This window comes from Staurois parvus, unplaced genomic scaffold, assembly GCF_062004578.1.
Source record: "Staurois parvus isolate SC_StPar_1 unplaced genomic scaffold, SC_StPar_1.0 ptg000018l, whole genome shotgun sequence".
Classification (NCBI taxonomy): Eukaryota; Metazoa; Chordata; class Amphibia; order Anura; family Ranidae; genus Staurois; species Staurois parvus.
The window spans coordinates 2721538-2737380 of NW_028317814.1; the positions used below are offsets into that span (position 1 = coordinate 2721538).

At 41.1% G+C, this 15843-nt stretch overlaps 1 protein-coding gene across 1 annotated transcript in view; it reads right to left on the bottom strand.

The window, feature by feature from the left end:
• The window catches only part of BAIAP3 (BAI1 associated protein 3), a 534732-nt gene that overhangs the window by 159075 nt on the left and 359814 nt on the right, over positions 1-15843 (bottom strand). Inside the window, exons 11-12 of the mRNA XM_089682088.1 lie at positions 5744-5846; positions 5339-5446 (exon numbers count right to left, since the gene is read on the bottom strand). Coding sequence (XP_089538214.1) covers positions 5339-5446; positions 5744-5846 — 211 coding nt within the window. The remainder of the gene's footprint in view (positions 1-5338; positions 5447-5743; positions 5847-15843) is intronic.

Sequence of the window (15843 nt, forward strand, 5' to 3'; positions counted from 1 at the left end):
CCACCATTAGAAATCGTGTGGCCCCATACAACCTGCCTAAAAGGGCCACTCTCCCCCCAAACACACAGAGTGTCCTGCAGAAGCTGAGGATCAGGTAAGTAAAAGTGCTTTTCACAGTGCCCTAGGCATAAAAATGTATTTACCCCTTGCAGTGTGGATGTAGCCCCACTGCAAAGGGAGGCCTTTTTTGTTTTCCAGAGTTCAGCTTTAATATACAGCCTTCCTTGCTGGAGTCATTTCATGATGGTGTGACAAGCAACTTTTGTTTTGAAAACAAAACATAATCTCATATATAGTTCCTTTCTGCCGGTGCCGGAATACCTGGCTTTTATTTTTGAAGCATGGAAGGCCTAATTAGACAGTCATTAATCCCCCTGAGATTATCACAAAAAGCTGATGTTTTGAACAGTCCCATTTTCCTGTCAATCCTCCTAGAAATATCAGCAGAGAAAGACAAGTTCTATTTCTATAAATCAATTTAGCTATTTCTCATGTCTAACAGTTTAACTCAGAATCCACTTTAACTGGTTTCTCACAACTCTACGGATGCGAGCAAACTCTGGCTAATGGGTTAGTGAAGCTAAAAATAACATTTCATACACAGTAGACCTTTATAGAGGTATTCAGAATATATATATATATCAATACAGTGCCTCAACCATGTCAGTGCAGAATTGTAGTGCCAATTCTGCAGTTAAGTACATAGGGCTGGAGGATTAAAATGGATGCCACACCATTTCCAAACTGTGTATGCTTTTTCATTTCTTCTGTCTCATTCAAGTAACACTGGATGGGACAAGAGTTTAATAATAATTGGCAGTGGCCAAAAATCTCCTTTGAATTCAATGTGTTTTTGGGAAGAGTACTAGTGTTGTTAGCTGATGGGTTGAACACTAACAGGTTAGCTAAACTGGGCACAGGTGCTTTGTACATAACATTCCCCATGATTAAGCTCCGAGGGGCGGAAGGGAAACGCATTGGGAGCATGGCTTGGCAGGAGACCAGGCTGAGACTGCCATTCATTCCAATACCAGTGGGTCTGTATAGATGTGCGGTCTCATGGGATCCCTCCTTTGCTTTCCTATACATAACTTTAGTTATAGAACTCTTTTTATGGAAGTGTTTACATTTGCAGCCATGGAGAATTTCAACTACATTCAAAACAGGAATATGAATGTAGGGGACATATTTAAAACTGGGAGCAAAAAAACCTTTGTTGGTATTGAGCACGGATTCAAACCATTTAGACATCAGATGGAGAAACAAATCCGTGCATGGTGGGATATAGCTACATTGGATAAATATATTGAAGAGGATATAAACCGACAATGTGATGCTCTGTTAAATCTACATAAATTATACCACAGTGTATATATTAAAAAACAAGTTCACCAAAAAAAGTCCCAAAGTGGTTAAACCAATATATCCACTTGTGAAATCCAGTATTCAAAGGTTGCCTTCACCATCCACCGCGTGCCACAACCATACTCATGTGCTTACTAGATGCTGAGACCCCATATAAAAGGCGGTCTAGATTTGCTTGCAATATGTCATCCAGTCAGGTAATCCCCAATCTTTCACAGCAGGATGTACAATCCACCCACAATGGTAGGAAAATCACTCGCAGGCATAATAAATGGAAGAGGAAAGCCTCATCGTGCAGTATATTCAAATTGCTTTATTAAAAATTACGTATCGTACTTATAAAAGTAGAGACAGAAAAGCTTATAACAAAACCAACGCCACCCAACAGGGTCAGTGTGTTGACGTTATCGCTTGGCCCTGAAGAGGATATAATACCAAGAAGGTTAAGGTGGGATGTGTCAATCCAATGACGGAATAGGTGATAAATATCTGAATGATGAATGGTCCGTTTTTTTCATTACAGGAGATTTTTGAGTGCTGCCAATTCTTATTAAATTTTTTAGTTTAATGTGTTTTTGGGAAGAGCACTAGTGTTGGTAGCTGCTGGCTTAAACACTAACAGGAGAGCTAAACTGGGCACAGGTTCTTTATACATAACTTATTAGACAGGACAAGCTATAACACTTCCAGGGTTGAACTGCAAAAGTCTATTTTTTAATAATTAAAGCAGGGTAACAAATAGTAGTTGTACTCATCTGTGGCAATTTGTCAAAATCTGTCACTTTTGTGGAACACTTTGGTCTACATGGGAATGTAGAGAAAAAAATATAAAAAAACAGCATGTGACATAAAAAAGGAGATTTTCTTTGTTAAAACAGAATATCAAGAAATGTTAATTGTGCTTAAGCCATACTCTGAAAGATTTACCTTTTGTAAATGTCTGTTATACAAATATAAGTACATCCTAGCATGTGGGTGAGCCTAGGCACTGCTGTGTCTACAGCTACTGTATATAGCTGTATATCTGTTGTGAGAGAAGCACAGCTGCCTTGGACTATTTGTTTCATGAGATTTCAAGTGAAATTGCATGCTGTCACTACTGTGCAGCCTGCTGAAGAGGAATCTGTACTTGAGGACCTGCACTGTGTGCATTTCCATGTTTCTGCTCTTTTCTGTGTATGTGTTCTTCCCCAGCCTTCACCAAGATGACAGCCTGCACACAGCAACACAGTGCTGAACAAGGCCTGGTAAGTCAGTAATGGGGACAAGATCAGCTGCAGGAAGCTTATAGGGAATACTGGTGACTAGGGCTTTGCCCACTGCTAAATCCTTATATGTTGCAGCACATGGAAGGTTGGGCATTGCCTTAAATATTAGTAGGCAGTAAAGTGAGACTGTCTACGATGCTCTAACTGGTACAGTACATGCAAGTTACATCAGAGAGGGGGACATCATAAAATTGTCTGATGATTTGTTTATAAATGATCAGATCACTCTGTGTATGGACAGCTTTAGGACATCGATGCATGTAATTGAGTAGGCTTCACCAAACACTTTCTTTTGCTTTTACTGACTTTTTGCTTTGACTGACATCTTTCACTGACATCAGTTTTCATCTTCCAATAATATTCTATTTTTCTCTCCTATGTTTAATCTCTTTTTACACGTGAAACAATTATTTTTTTATGTACAGTACATTATGTGACTTGTTCACAGTGTGAATGTAGGAAAAAGGCACATGGGATTTGCAGTAATGCAGAGTGCAGTGCTCTTGAGTGTCTGTACTGACCAGAGATAACTGGGTATTTGGTTTTCTCTGGGTTTTATATTTCCAGATCAGGGCCTAAAGCTTGAAGGCTTCAAAGTGTCTTTGGTGGGACGAAACCTTTAATCCTGTATCCAGGTCTTGCTAGAGACCTGCAGGTTGGTGTGGGTGTACAGGTGTGCATACTTGTTATAAGCAAGAAGATGGCTGTAGCTCGGGGCCCTGTTAGGAGAGAGCTGTGTGTTCCAGCCAGGAGGGAGGTGTACTCCCATTTGCAGACAGAGGTGCTACACGCGAGGGACTGCACTCCATGTTGGAGAGTTTCTATGTCCATTGGGCTGAATGAGTTGAGGCAGCTATGTGAGTCTAGGAGACTGAGAGAAAGTCTGGAAGACTGAGAAAGCCAAGACAACTAGGCAAGTCCGTGGGACTGTGGGAATCAGTAAGTCTCAGAGAAGTGAGACAGAGTCAGGAGTGGGTCCATACAGTAGGGAGCTGTAACTAAAGGCTAAGTGAGCCAAGGGTGAGTTCAGAGAGCCAGGAAATTCAGCGAGACAGTCTGAGGGGCCAGGGATAAGAGCAGTGATGCTGCTAAAGAACCAAGGTGATTTGGTATTATTGTCAACCTGTTTGGTTGTGTGAAACTGAAACCCCTGTATGGGCAACTGTGTTTTGTGAACTTTTCTTATCAACTACTTAATAAAAGTGGGCAGGCAAACCCTTAACCCACAGGTGTTGACTGGCATGACAAAATGCATCTACCATTGAGCTGAACAATCCCCATATCACAACACACACAGATGCATACACATGCATATGCTGTTTTACAAATAATTATTTAACACATGACAAAGGATTCAAAGAGCATACAGGTTAGCTAAAGAGACAGTACAGCAAACAACTTGCTTGCTTTGGGGCTCCTTTTGTCCGACTGAAACATCAGACTGATCCATACAGTAGATGAGTCACTGCTTATTGGGCTCTGTAAACAATGGACTTTTTAGCATAGCTGAAAGTGACACGTTACATAACACATAAACAGACATCACCTGCTGGAAGAAACAGAAAACTGCTTAAAGTGATGTTAAACTCAAAACCAAAAATATAATATATCGAAGCTTACCAGTCATTAGATGTGGCAGTTGCATCTGTCTTCAATTTCTAACGCTTTTTCCCTCTGTTTTCACCTGGTGATTTGACCAGTAATACACCTCCTGTATTAGAGTGCCCCTACTCTGGATAAAGGAGCACAGGGGGCACCTTTGGACAACAACATTGTTAATCTGGGTGGAAGGGAGTGTTATATGCACTAGCAGATCTAGATATACTAACAAATTGAAGCCAAACTCCAGCTCCAGGTAAATAAAAGCTGATCATTGTAAGCATCCCTGTCAGTGATAAATGGTTTGTTTCAACCCTGTAACTGCTACATTTGCAGGACAACTTGTTCTTTTGAAAAACAACAGATTTACTAGCCTGAGCACCAGGTGAAAATAAAGGAAATAAAACTTAAAGAAGAAAACTAATGTAGCCATCACATCCAAGAATTGGTAAGCTGAAATATAGTAGATGTTGGCTTTTGGATTTAATACCACTTTAACATGTAATATTTAATATTTACCTGCCTAAGAAATAGAAATGTATTTAAAGAAAGAAAATATGTACAAAGCCTTAATTATTATTACTATTATAAAGGATTTATATAGCGCCAACGGTTTGCTCAGCGCTTTATATTATAGTGGGAGACAATACAGTAACAATACAGTTCAATACAAGAGGGATTTGAGGGCCCTGCTCCTTGGAGCTTACAATCTAGGAGGGAGGGGTGAATGGTACAGTAGGTAGTAACTGTGGGGGATGGAGTGGTTGGAAGAGTAGAGGATTCGAGAATTAGCAGAGGGCGGGATAGGCTTCCCTGAAGAGATAGGTTTTCAGTGATCGCCTAAAGCAAGTAGGGTAGGTGAGAGTCTGTTAGATTGGGGTAGGGAGTTCCAGAGGATGGATGATGCCCTGGAGAAGTCTTGGAGACGAGCATGGGAGGAGGAGATAAGGGAGCTAGAGAGTAAGAGGTCTTGCGAGGAGTGGAGTGTACGGTTTGGGTGATATTTAGAGATAAGATTGGTTATGTAAATTGGGACATTATGCATCCCAAACTCCCATAATAAATATATTGAGTATTATTCTTTTTAGTGGGTAAAATGAATTCACCTGGTTTGTGATAAGTTTTATGACGAGATGACAATCGCCTTGAACCTTTGAAGAACTTGTCCGTGGCTCCAGTTTAAACCATTTGTCCAGTCCTCCAACAGGAATCTCCTTTATGGAAAGTAAATAAAGAAAATAAATATACTTTTACATTTCTATTGTCCCAGGTAGTGAACACATTTAACAGTTTGAAAAAACTCAATGTAAAGCCATGGCTGCTAACATAAGCTCCAATAAATCTTTATACAGTAATCTGATAAGCAGTAATGGTCTGTTGTAGGGAATGTTTTAAAATTCCTCTCAAGCGTACACACATCAATTTCTGATATTGCAGGATGAGTCATGCTACTTATATTACAGGCAGCTTTCGTTCGGGCAGCAGTAATTAATTCCTTCCTGTTTACTTACATTAATGGCGATGTTAAGGCATCCTAAAAAGTCATCCGCATTGTCCTCTGCAGAGCCAGCTGTTCCATTTGCTCTCGCCGATTTCACTATCTGCTTGAAGTACCTGTGTAAAGATCTCAATAGGGTAAGCTGTTGCTCTAATCACTTTATTACAGGATGGAGAAGCTAAGCACATAATGAATCTGCACCTCTACAGTTCCAGTCAATGGCTTTACTAAATAGGTAGTGTGAGGATTCAGCCCAATGGTACCAGTTTACATAGACTTCAGTCAAGCCATAGGAGTATGCTTTAGGGGTTTCTTTATCCACCTTAGGCTACACTGGCCAACACATTGCTCCTGCAGCAATTATTTCTTTCAAGTGTGGACCTGGACCGTGACACACTCCAAGTGGAAGTTACATAGCCAATGGTACCAGTTTACATAGACTTCAGTCAAGCCATAGGAGTATGCTTTAGGGGTTTCTTTGTCCACCTTAGGCTACACTGGCCAACACATTGCTCCTGCAGCAATGATATCTTTCAAGTGTGGACCTGGACAGTGACACACTCCAAGTGGAAGATACATAGCCTGCCTGTATCTTAGTATAGGATGACAGGGGACACAAACTGACTATGCTGGCCCGGACCAGCTGCCATGTTTAGCATGGTCAGTTTACTACCAGGAGGTGGGAAACTGGCATGATCAACCAGGTAATATGAAAGGATCATAACCACAAATATCATCAAAAGTGAGTGCCGCGTTAGTGTATAAATAAATAAACCAACTACCATCAATCACATGTTAAAACATATAAACAATAAAGTGAAATGTAGTACACAGCCACTTTTGAATGTCTCTTGTGTTATTGTGTCCATACAAGCAAAGAAACAATTCTTCAGATATTCCTCTACAACCAATATGCCTGATGTGTTTTCCTTTGAGTGAGTTCCACCTCTGTGCTCTTTTATACATTGTGCTTAACCACCACTAGATGTACTCTCACCTTAATATATTGGCCTCACATTCTTATGCTTGGTTAAATAATGCTTGTGTCCCTTTACCTGGACTGTGATCAGCAATCCTTGGTCTACCCGGTCTGCTCTCCTCAGTGTTATACTTTCTTCCCCCTGAGGAAGTCACATGCCCGGTGATGAAATGTGTAGGGGTGGGGCTTAGATGACATCATGATCTTACATGACAAGTGTGGAGTTTTAAACTAGCGATATTGCACAAAATTGATATACTGAGACAAAGGCTAGATATATTTGATGCGATTGAGCACCTATACAATGTGAATGAATTTATCTGTTGTTTGGGAGAAAATAAATATGTTTAAAGGATAAAACTCTATTTTACCATTTTATTTGCATGGTGTTGAGCGGAACAAAAAGGAGGAAGAGAGTTTAGGACTGAAGAGAGCCGTTGCTTGGTAGACTAAGGATTGCTGATCACAGTCCAGCTAAAGGGACACAAGCATTATTTGACCGAGCATAAGAATGTGAGATCAATATACATTGATCAAAAAAATTAAAGGAACACTTTTTAATCAGAGTATAGCATGAAGTCAATTAAACGTATGTTATATTGATCTGGTCAGCTAAATAGCAGAGGGGGTTGTTAATCAATTTCAACGAAATTAACAACAATGAGATGACCCCCAAAACAGGAATGGTTTTACAGGCCACTGGCAATTTTTTTCCTACTCATCTTTTCTGTTTTTCACTAGTTTTGGCTAGGGTCAGTGTCACTACTGGTAGCATGAGGTGACACCTGGACCCAACAGAGGTTGCACAGGCAGTCCAACTCCTCCAGGATGACACATCAATACGTGCCATTGCCAGAAGGTTTGCTGTGTCTCCCAGAACAGTCTCAAGAGCATGGAGGAGATTCCAGGAGACAGGCAGTTAATCTATGAGAGCTGGACAGGGCCGTAGAAGGTCCTTAACCCATCAGCAGGACCAATATCTGCTCCTTTGTGCAAGGAGGAACAGGATGAGCACTGCCAGAGCCCTGCAAAGTTACCTCCAGCAGGCCACTGGTGTTCTAATCAAACAATCAGAAACAGACTTCATGAGGTTGGCCTGAGGGCCTGACATCCTCTAGTGGGCCCTGTGCCCACTGCCCAGCACCATAAAGCTCAATTGGCATTTGCCATTGAACACCAGAATTGGTAGGGCCTGTGCTTTTCACAGATGAGAGTAGGTTCACCCTGAGCACATGGGACAGATGTGAAAGGGTCTGGAGAAGCCGTGGAAAACGTTATGCTGCCTGTAACATTGTTCAGCATGACCGTTTTGGTGGTGGGTCAGTGATGGTCTGGGGAGGCATATCCATGGAGGGAAGCACAGACTTCTACAAGGTAGACAATGGCACCCTGACTGCCGTTAGGTATCGGGATGAATCCTTGGACCCACTGTCAGACCCTATGCTGGTGCAGTTGGTCCTAGGTTCCTCCTGGTGCACAACAATGCCTGGCCTCATGTGGGGAGAGTATGCAGGCAGTTCCTGAAGGATGAAGGAATTGATACCATTGAATGGCCTCCACGCTCAACTGACCTAAATCCAATAAAATACCTCTGGGATATCATGTTTCGGTCCATCCGACGCTGCCAAGTTGTACCTCAGACTGTAGAGGAGCTCAGTGATTCCCTGGTCCAGATATGGGAGGAAATACTTCAGGACACCATCCGTCGTCTCATTAGGAGCATGTCCCAATGTTGTCAGGCATTCATACAAGCATGTGGGGACCATACAAACTACTAAGTAGTATTTTGAGTTGCTGCAATGAAATTTCAGAAAAATGGACTAGCCTGCTGCATCATTTTTTCACTTTGATTTCTGGGGTGTCTTTGAATTCAGTCCTCTGTAGGTTGATAATTTTAATTTCTATCAAATGATGGGGAATCCTTACACCGCTTGTATGATTAGGTAAATTTAGTTTTTGGCTCCTCTGTAGTCAGTGGAACAGAATTTGATTGCTTTTGGCTGTTCTTTATTCTGCTGGTTGCAGGCTCAACTATTCCCCCCTGTTTCTATTAGGTTATAGGAATACAATAGGTTGGAAGAGACAGACCCTGGGCTGAATATTCATACAGCATCAGCCAATCCTGGCTAAAAGGATGACCAGCAGAGGGCTGATGTGTGTATAAATAGTCTGGGGCCTGCAACAGCGGGGTTCTTGTCCTGGAGGTGAGGACCCTGCCTGAAGGGCTGTTGTCCATCCAGGCAAATCAGCTGAAGACTGCAGGAGTTTCATTTAGGTTCCAGCTCAGGGAGAGCTGGGGGACCTATCTCTAAAACTGTTCAGAACAGTTTGAAGGAAGTCTGCTGAGGACCTGGCCCAGAGGCTAACAGTACATGGTCTGGATGGCACTGGAAGGAGGCATCCATGTACACAGGAACACAGTGAGTAGAGGCTTGAGAAAGTGAGAAAGAAATCCTAGTGACTGTTGTTGCTTAACCCTGGGAGAGACTGCTCCACAGTTTCTGGACTAGGACTGTTTCCATAGTTGGGAGTCCCCTGAGCGTATCACAAGAGGCCTATTCTTAAGAGTTTAGCTACTACTAGAGAGTGTCCTCTGTTACAGTTTGCACTAAATTTGGAGTATCCCAAGCCTCACCCTATACCCTAACCAAATGTAATCAGAATTAAAGTTAAAAAAAACACTCACTGCCTGGGTATTGTGTTTAGAGACTGGAAAGCTGCCATGTACCTAGCTGCTTTGGGACCCAGAAGAGAATACAACCTGGGACAAAACAGCAGGAACGGTTCAGGGTCTGCACTACACAATGTATTTCTGACCTTTGGGAATGTAGCCACTATGCTTCACCTCTAACGAATCCCTGATTACAATGCAGGGAAACTGTAAGTAGGTTGCTGAAACTCTGCATAACATTATATAATATGGTGGGCAAGCCACAGCAATCACTTTTTTCTAAAAGTCATAGAGTAATTTGCCAATTGTGGACACCTAGGTTTTACAGCCACCCAGGATGCCCAGCAGTAGTGCTCTGGAAAAAAAAAGCTGTGATCAGCTTCAGGGGGTGCCTAGGTACATTATAGCAAACTGTGTTTTTGTCCATATGTAGGAGATTTTACTCTTTCCATATGAGCTTTGCGTTTTACTGATAGTTCTTCTTTAGGCCCCATGTACACAGGACACTTCTGAATAATGGAAACTGACTGCTGGAAAACGTAGGTAAAAAACATCTGTTTACCAGCGTTTGCATAATGCGTTTATGTGCGCTTGCGTTTAGAAGCGTTTTTTAAAGATAAGCACAAGATAACCTCCCAAATGCCCAGAATGCACAGAAAAGTGGCACATTATTAACTATTTCAGACTGTTTCAGAAAAATACAGAGAGTAGAAGCAGAGATAGCAGCATGTGTTGAGATTAGCTTAGGTGTGAGTTGCTCATAAACATTTATTTTGTTTCCAAGGGTGGGAAAGGTGTCTGGTGGAGTGAGTCATTAAGGCCACCTGGCAGGGGGTCTGCATGAGGAAATTGAGGTGTGAATGGTCATTAACATATCTTTTGTTTCCAAGGGTGAGAGAGGTCTGAGGTGTGAATTGGTAATTACAATGTGTGACAAGCTTTTTAGGAACATCCTGTGTTTTTTGTTTTGTCCATCTGAGTACATTGAAAACGCTTTGCATGCAATTTTCCTAATGGAAAAAAGGCTCTGGACAGCATGGGGAACTGGAACAGTTGAAAAAAAATTTAAAACGCAAACGCTTATAAATGTGATTTGCCACATTTTTACAAGCGTTTTGCGTTTGAAATGCTGATAAAATCGACGTTCAAAATCTGCGTTCAAAAAAATGACTGTAAACTCAAATGCCTGTAAACGACTGTAAAGGAAGATGTGTACATGGACACATAGGAAAACATTAAGGTGAGTTCAGGGGCTGCTGAAAAAAACGCTGAACAGCTCCTAAACGTGAGTTTATCAGCTGCAGTGTACATGGAGCCTAAGACTGCTTGATTTTAAGCTTGCACATTACTCATATTTCTGGCGAGCTTCGGATGCTGATGCTTGCCAAGTTCCAGAGATGTGGTCTATTTCTGCTACATTCTAAAGTCTTGTCACTGGTGACAAGAATGTCTGCTTTGACTCTGCATCCTATTTGTTTAATGATTAGGTTCTGTTTGTCCCTAAATCCCAGAGTTATTCAGGAAACCTTTGCTAGGCCATTATGGCTTTCAAATCTAATTTAAATATAATCCAGCAGAGAAAACAGCCAGGTTATCTGTGCACCAGATATTCATGCAGCCGGTAGTATTTTGTCCATTTCAGTCTTGATTACTGTTGATCATACAATTGTTATTTCTTAACATCTACTGTAGATCTAGGCAAATTCACATGGGCAGTTTTAAAGGGTTAACTCATCCACAAATGGTATTACAGGTTTTTGCCTTGTTCGTTTCAATACATATAGCAGCATTCCTAACTTACATGAGATAAATTTGGGTATGACCTGTGCCAAAAAAAAACAGCAATTAAACCTCAGTAGCATGGTCCACTATGATGAAAGCATCACAATACCCATACATAGATATTCATATCTGCACACTACACACATTATGCACTGTAGATAGCTGTCAAGAGTTCCAGCAAGTCAGATTAGTACTGTTGATTGGGGCTCAGCACCCTTGTTGACACCGCAACATTCACACACCGCATTATATCAGAATGGAAGACAGAACTACCATCTCTGTGCCCAGTCTTTTCTTTCTCCAATAAAATACATGACAATGTGGCTCTTAGATGCCTGATTCTGTTGTCTAATCAGCACATTTACTAAAATTAACATGGTTCGTTTCTTAAAGTGGTTCCCCAAGTGAAACTTCTTGGATAGAGTGGGGAAAAGATGGAAGCTCAATCAAATCATTATTATTGTTGACAATTTTCTTTTTTTTTACTTCTTCTGCATTTAATTCAGTTACTTGGACAGTGAGGGATGATGTATCCATAGTACATACTGTAGATCCACCAGGGAATGTACACTTGGTACTACAATCACTGCTTTGCCCATGTGTAGACTAAATTCACTGGGCTGCATTAGAACAGGCATCTCCTGCAGGTCATTAGTTATCAACCAGTAGAAGAATCACTTTGTGCAACAACAAAAGAGTCTATTTTTAGGTAAATTCCTTTCACCCCAATCTTCCTTGTACAATGGCAGCTTTGATGAAAAGCTGTGTACATCTCCAACATTTCAGAAATAGTCTGGTCCCATTAGCTGATCCGTTGCACCTACATACACAACACAGAGACTACATAAAAATGACTAATTGGGTTTGGCAGGTACACAGCATAAGAATATTTATAATTATCTATCAAGAAACTTCCTAACAACATTTAATGTTAATCCCTCACATACACTATATTGCCAAAAGTATTGGGACACCCCCCCAATTCATTGGATTAAGCTGTTCCAATCACCTCCATGGCCACGGATGTTTAAAATCCAGCACCTAGGCATGCAGACTGCTTCTACAAACATTTGTGAGGGAATGGGTCGCTCTCAGGAACTCAGTGAATTCAAGCGTGGTACCATGTTAGGTTGCCACCTGTTCAATAAGTCCATCTGTGACATTTCCTTGCTACTAAATATTCCATGGTCAACTGTTAGTGGTATTATAACAAAGTGGAAGCAACTGGGAACAACAGCAACTGAGCCACAAAGTGGTAGGCCACGTAAAATGACATGCTGAAGCGCACAGTGAGCAGAAGTCGGCAACTGTCGGAAGAGTCAATAGCTAAAGACCTCCAAACGTTGTGTGGCCTTCAGAATAGCACAACAGTGTGTAGAGATCCTCATGGAATGGGTTTCCATGGTCGAGCAGCTGCATCCAAGCCTTACATCACCAAAAGCAATGCAAAGTGTCAGATGCAGTGGTTTAAAGCACGCCACCACTGGACTCTAGAGCAGTGGAGACATGTTCTCTGGAGTGATGAATCTCACTTCTCTGTCTGGCAATCCGATGCATATGTCTGGGTTTGGCAGTTGCCAGGAGAACGGTACTTGCCTGACTGCTTTGTGCAAAGAGTAAAGTTTGGTGGAGGGGGGATTATGAGGTTGCTTTTTAGGGATTGAGCTTGGCCCCTTAGTTCCAGTGAAGGGAACTTTGAAAGGCGTCAGCATACCAAGACATTTTGGACAATTTCATGCTCCCAAATTTGTGGGAACAGTTTGGGGATGGCCTTTTCCTGTTCCAACATGACTGCACACCAGTGCACAAAGGAAGATCCATAAAAACATGGATGAATGAGTGTGGGGTGGTTGAACTTGACTGGTCCTGACCTCAACCCAATAGAAAACCTTTGGGATGAATTAGAGCGGAGACTGTGAGCCGGCCGTTCTTGTCTGACATCAGTGCCTGACCTCACAAATGCACTTCTGGAAGAATGGTTTAAACTTTCCCACCGACACATTACTAAACCTTGTGGACAGCCTTCCCAGCAGAGTTGAAGCTGTTAGCTGCAAAGAGTGGGCCAACCTAATATAGAACCCTACGAACTAAGACTGGAATGCCAATAAAACATATGTACGTGTAAAGGCAGGCATCCCAATACTTTTAGCAATATAGTGTATATTGGCCATAATTAAAGTCTTTACCTACACTGACACATTTAGTGCCTGTAAATATGATGGCTGTTAATGCATAGTGCACAAAGCTTTTCTAAACCCAAAAGCAAAAAAGTAATATATTGAAGCTTACCAATCCTAAATGTGATGGCCGCATTGGTTTTCTTTTTAGACTTTTTTTCTTTATTTCCACCTGGTGATCCGGCCAGTAAGTCTGTTATTTTTTTAACTTCCTTTAACAAACCAAGCTGTCCAGCAAAAGTGGTAGTTAGAGGGTCGAGGCAAACCATTTAACACTCACAGGGGTGCTTACAATGGTCAGCTTTTATTCATTTATGTAAAACCTTTATCCCAAAAGGAAAAATATGGTTGCTGTATTTGTTTAAAAAGTGTTAACTGTAGCTCAGCTAATTTGTTAGGCCATCTAAATCTGGTAGTACACCTAAAGCTGGCCATACACATGTAGATTTTTGGATGAGAATATTCCTATACAGAAAAGGTGGAAAAGTGGCATTGAATTACCTTCCATATGTTTTTGTCTAGAAGTGTGACTTGGGTCAGTGTGTTACTCTGTTGTTTCATGTGTTTCTGTAGCATTCTTAACACCTAAAGCTGTTCATGCATGTTTTTGTTTTATTCAGTCTTTCATTCCTTGGGCTGTTAGAATACACTGATCAGCAGATGCAGCCAAAGGCAGAGGAAAATTCTCCAGCATGTCTCTTTAACAGAAGTTGATTAGTGATCAGCTTTTGAAATGCGCATCACGCCGCCCCATCACAGCTGCTCACTGCAGCCAAAAACTTACAGCTGCCCGTACAGAGCATTTAGCATGTGGGCAGTATGTACAGACCCTTAGGAAAGGGAAATCTTAATGGGACACAGGTGGCAACACAAACACTCCAGTTTTAATCCTTTTCTACTCTATCCACAACTAAAAAAAACTAAAAACAAAAAAAAAACATGTTTTATCTTTAGAAATACTTTAAAGAAACCACACAACTCAAAATTAGCAATTCAAAGAATAGGCACACTTTCTTAATATCATTATCCTTACATTATCAAATTAATTGTAGCAGATTCAGATAGCATGTACCTCTACCATATCTCTATGGGTACCTTCAGAAAACCCACAAAACAATTGACAAGCTAATTAAAAGCTGTAATATGACACATCTAACATTTCGTTTTTGCAGCTTCTTCAAAAAGAGTAAAAAACATGTTCGATGTTATAGAAAATCATTTGATCTTTTTTATTTCCTCCAAGAACGTGTTTTTCTGTCTGACCTGAAGGATGTGAAATGACAAGTCACACACGGGTCTAAAATTGAACAGGCTGCAAAATGGCTAGGTTAGTCTGAAACTGTAAAATTTCATTTAATTGCTTTTCTACTAATTGCTAGAGCTACAGTGAGCACCGGGCTGACATCTTCTGTGAAATCCCATACATAAAAAGAAAGTGGGGACATTTATTAAAACACATAATTTGGTAGTTCTTCTAAAAGAAACATTAGTGTGGTATATGTGGATTTGTATAAATATGGAACATTTTCCAGGGATTAACCAGTGTCACAAAGCACAACTAAACATTTCATATATTATCATCTTTTAATACTTCCGTGTTTAGGCTGAAGGCAAGAACAAAAACAGTAGTTTGGGGTAGCAGTTTTATCACATTAAAACTGCATACAGAAGACTACAAAGAACATTATTTTTACATGCCATCCCATCACTAAAGTAAATCTTTCACATGATAATTATGAAAAATGAAAAAGGTAGTAGCTTGCCTGTTTGGCTGGCCCTCTATTATTTTTTTCTTAGGCCCTGGCTCAGGAAAAAATATGCAAGAAGAAAGGTAGATTAGTCTGAAGCCCTTTTCTACATTTTTGTTCTGTCCATTGGCCTAATGTATTTAGGCAAAAATGTCAATACAACAGCCAGGAAACCAGCACTCGCAGAATAAGGAGTGAGCAATGACCACCTCCACATTCCATTTAGGAAACATGTGAGCTTTACATTTATCCACATTAAACCCCTCCCCTCCTGTTACTAAACCCCTATGCCTTTCATCAGTCAAATGCCAGAACTTCAGTGGATAGTAGAGGCTGTGGTATTGTAATACTTGAATAATGGAGACTGGGCTTAGCAACAGGAGAGTGGATCTTCCTAAAGACTCTTAAGGTGGTTACACTTGTAATGGTGAGTCCACCCCCAACTGGATGAATGTGGGGCAGACATCAGTGCGCTCTACATTAATCCACCGTAAACCCCATCCATCATGTTGCTAAACCCCTCCCTATGCTATTCATCAGCCAAATACCAAAACCTTAGTGGATGGTGGAGGCTCTGGTGTTTTAATACTTGAAGGATGGAGGCAGGGCTTAGCAACAGGAGAGAATGTCTTCCTCAAGAATGTCAAGGTGGTTGCACTTTTAATGGTTAATCCACTCCAAACTGGATGAAATGTTGGGTGGACATCAGTGATTTGAATCAACCTGTGTTTCTTGTATGTCTAGGTAATTCACTAG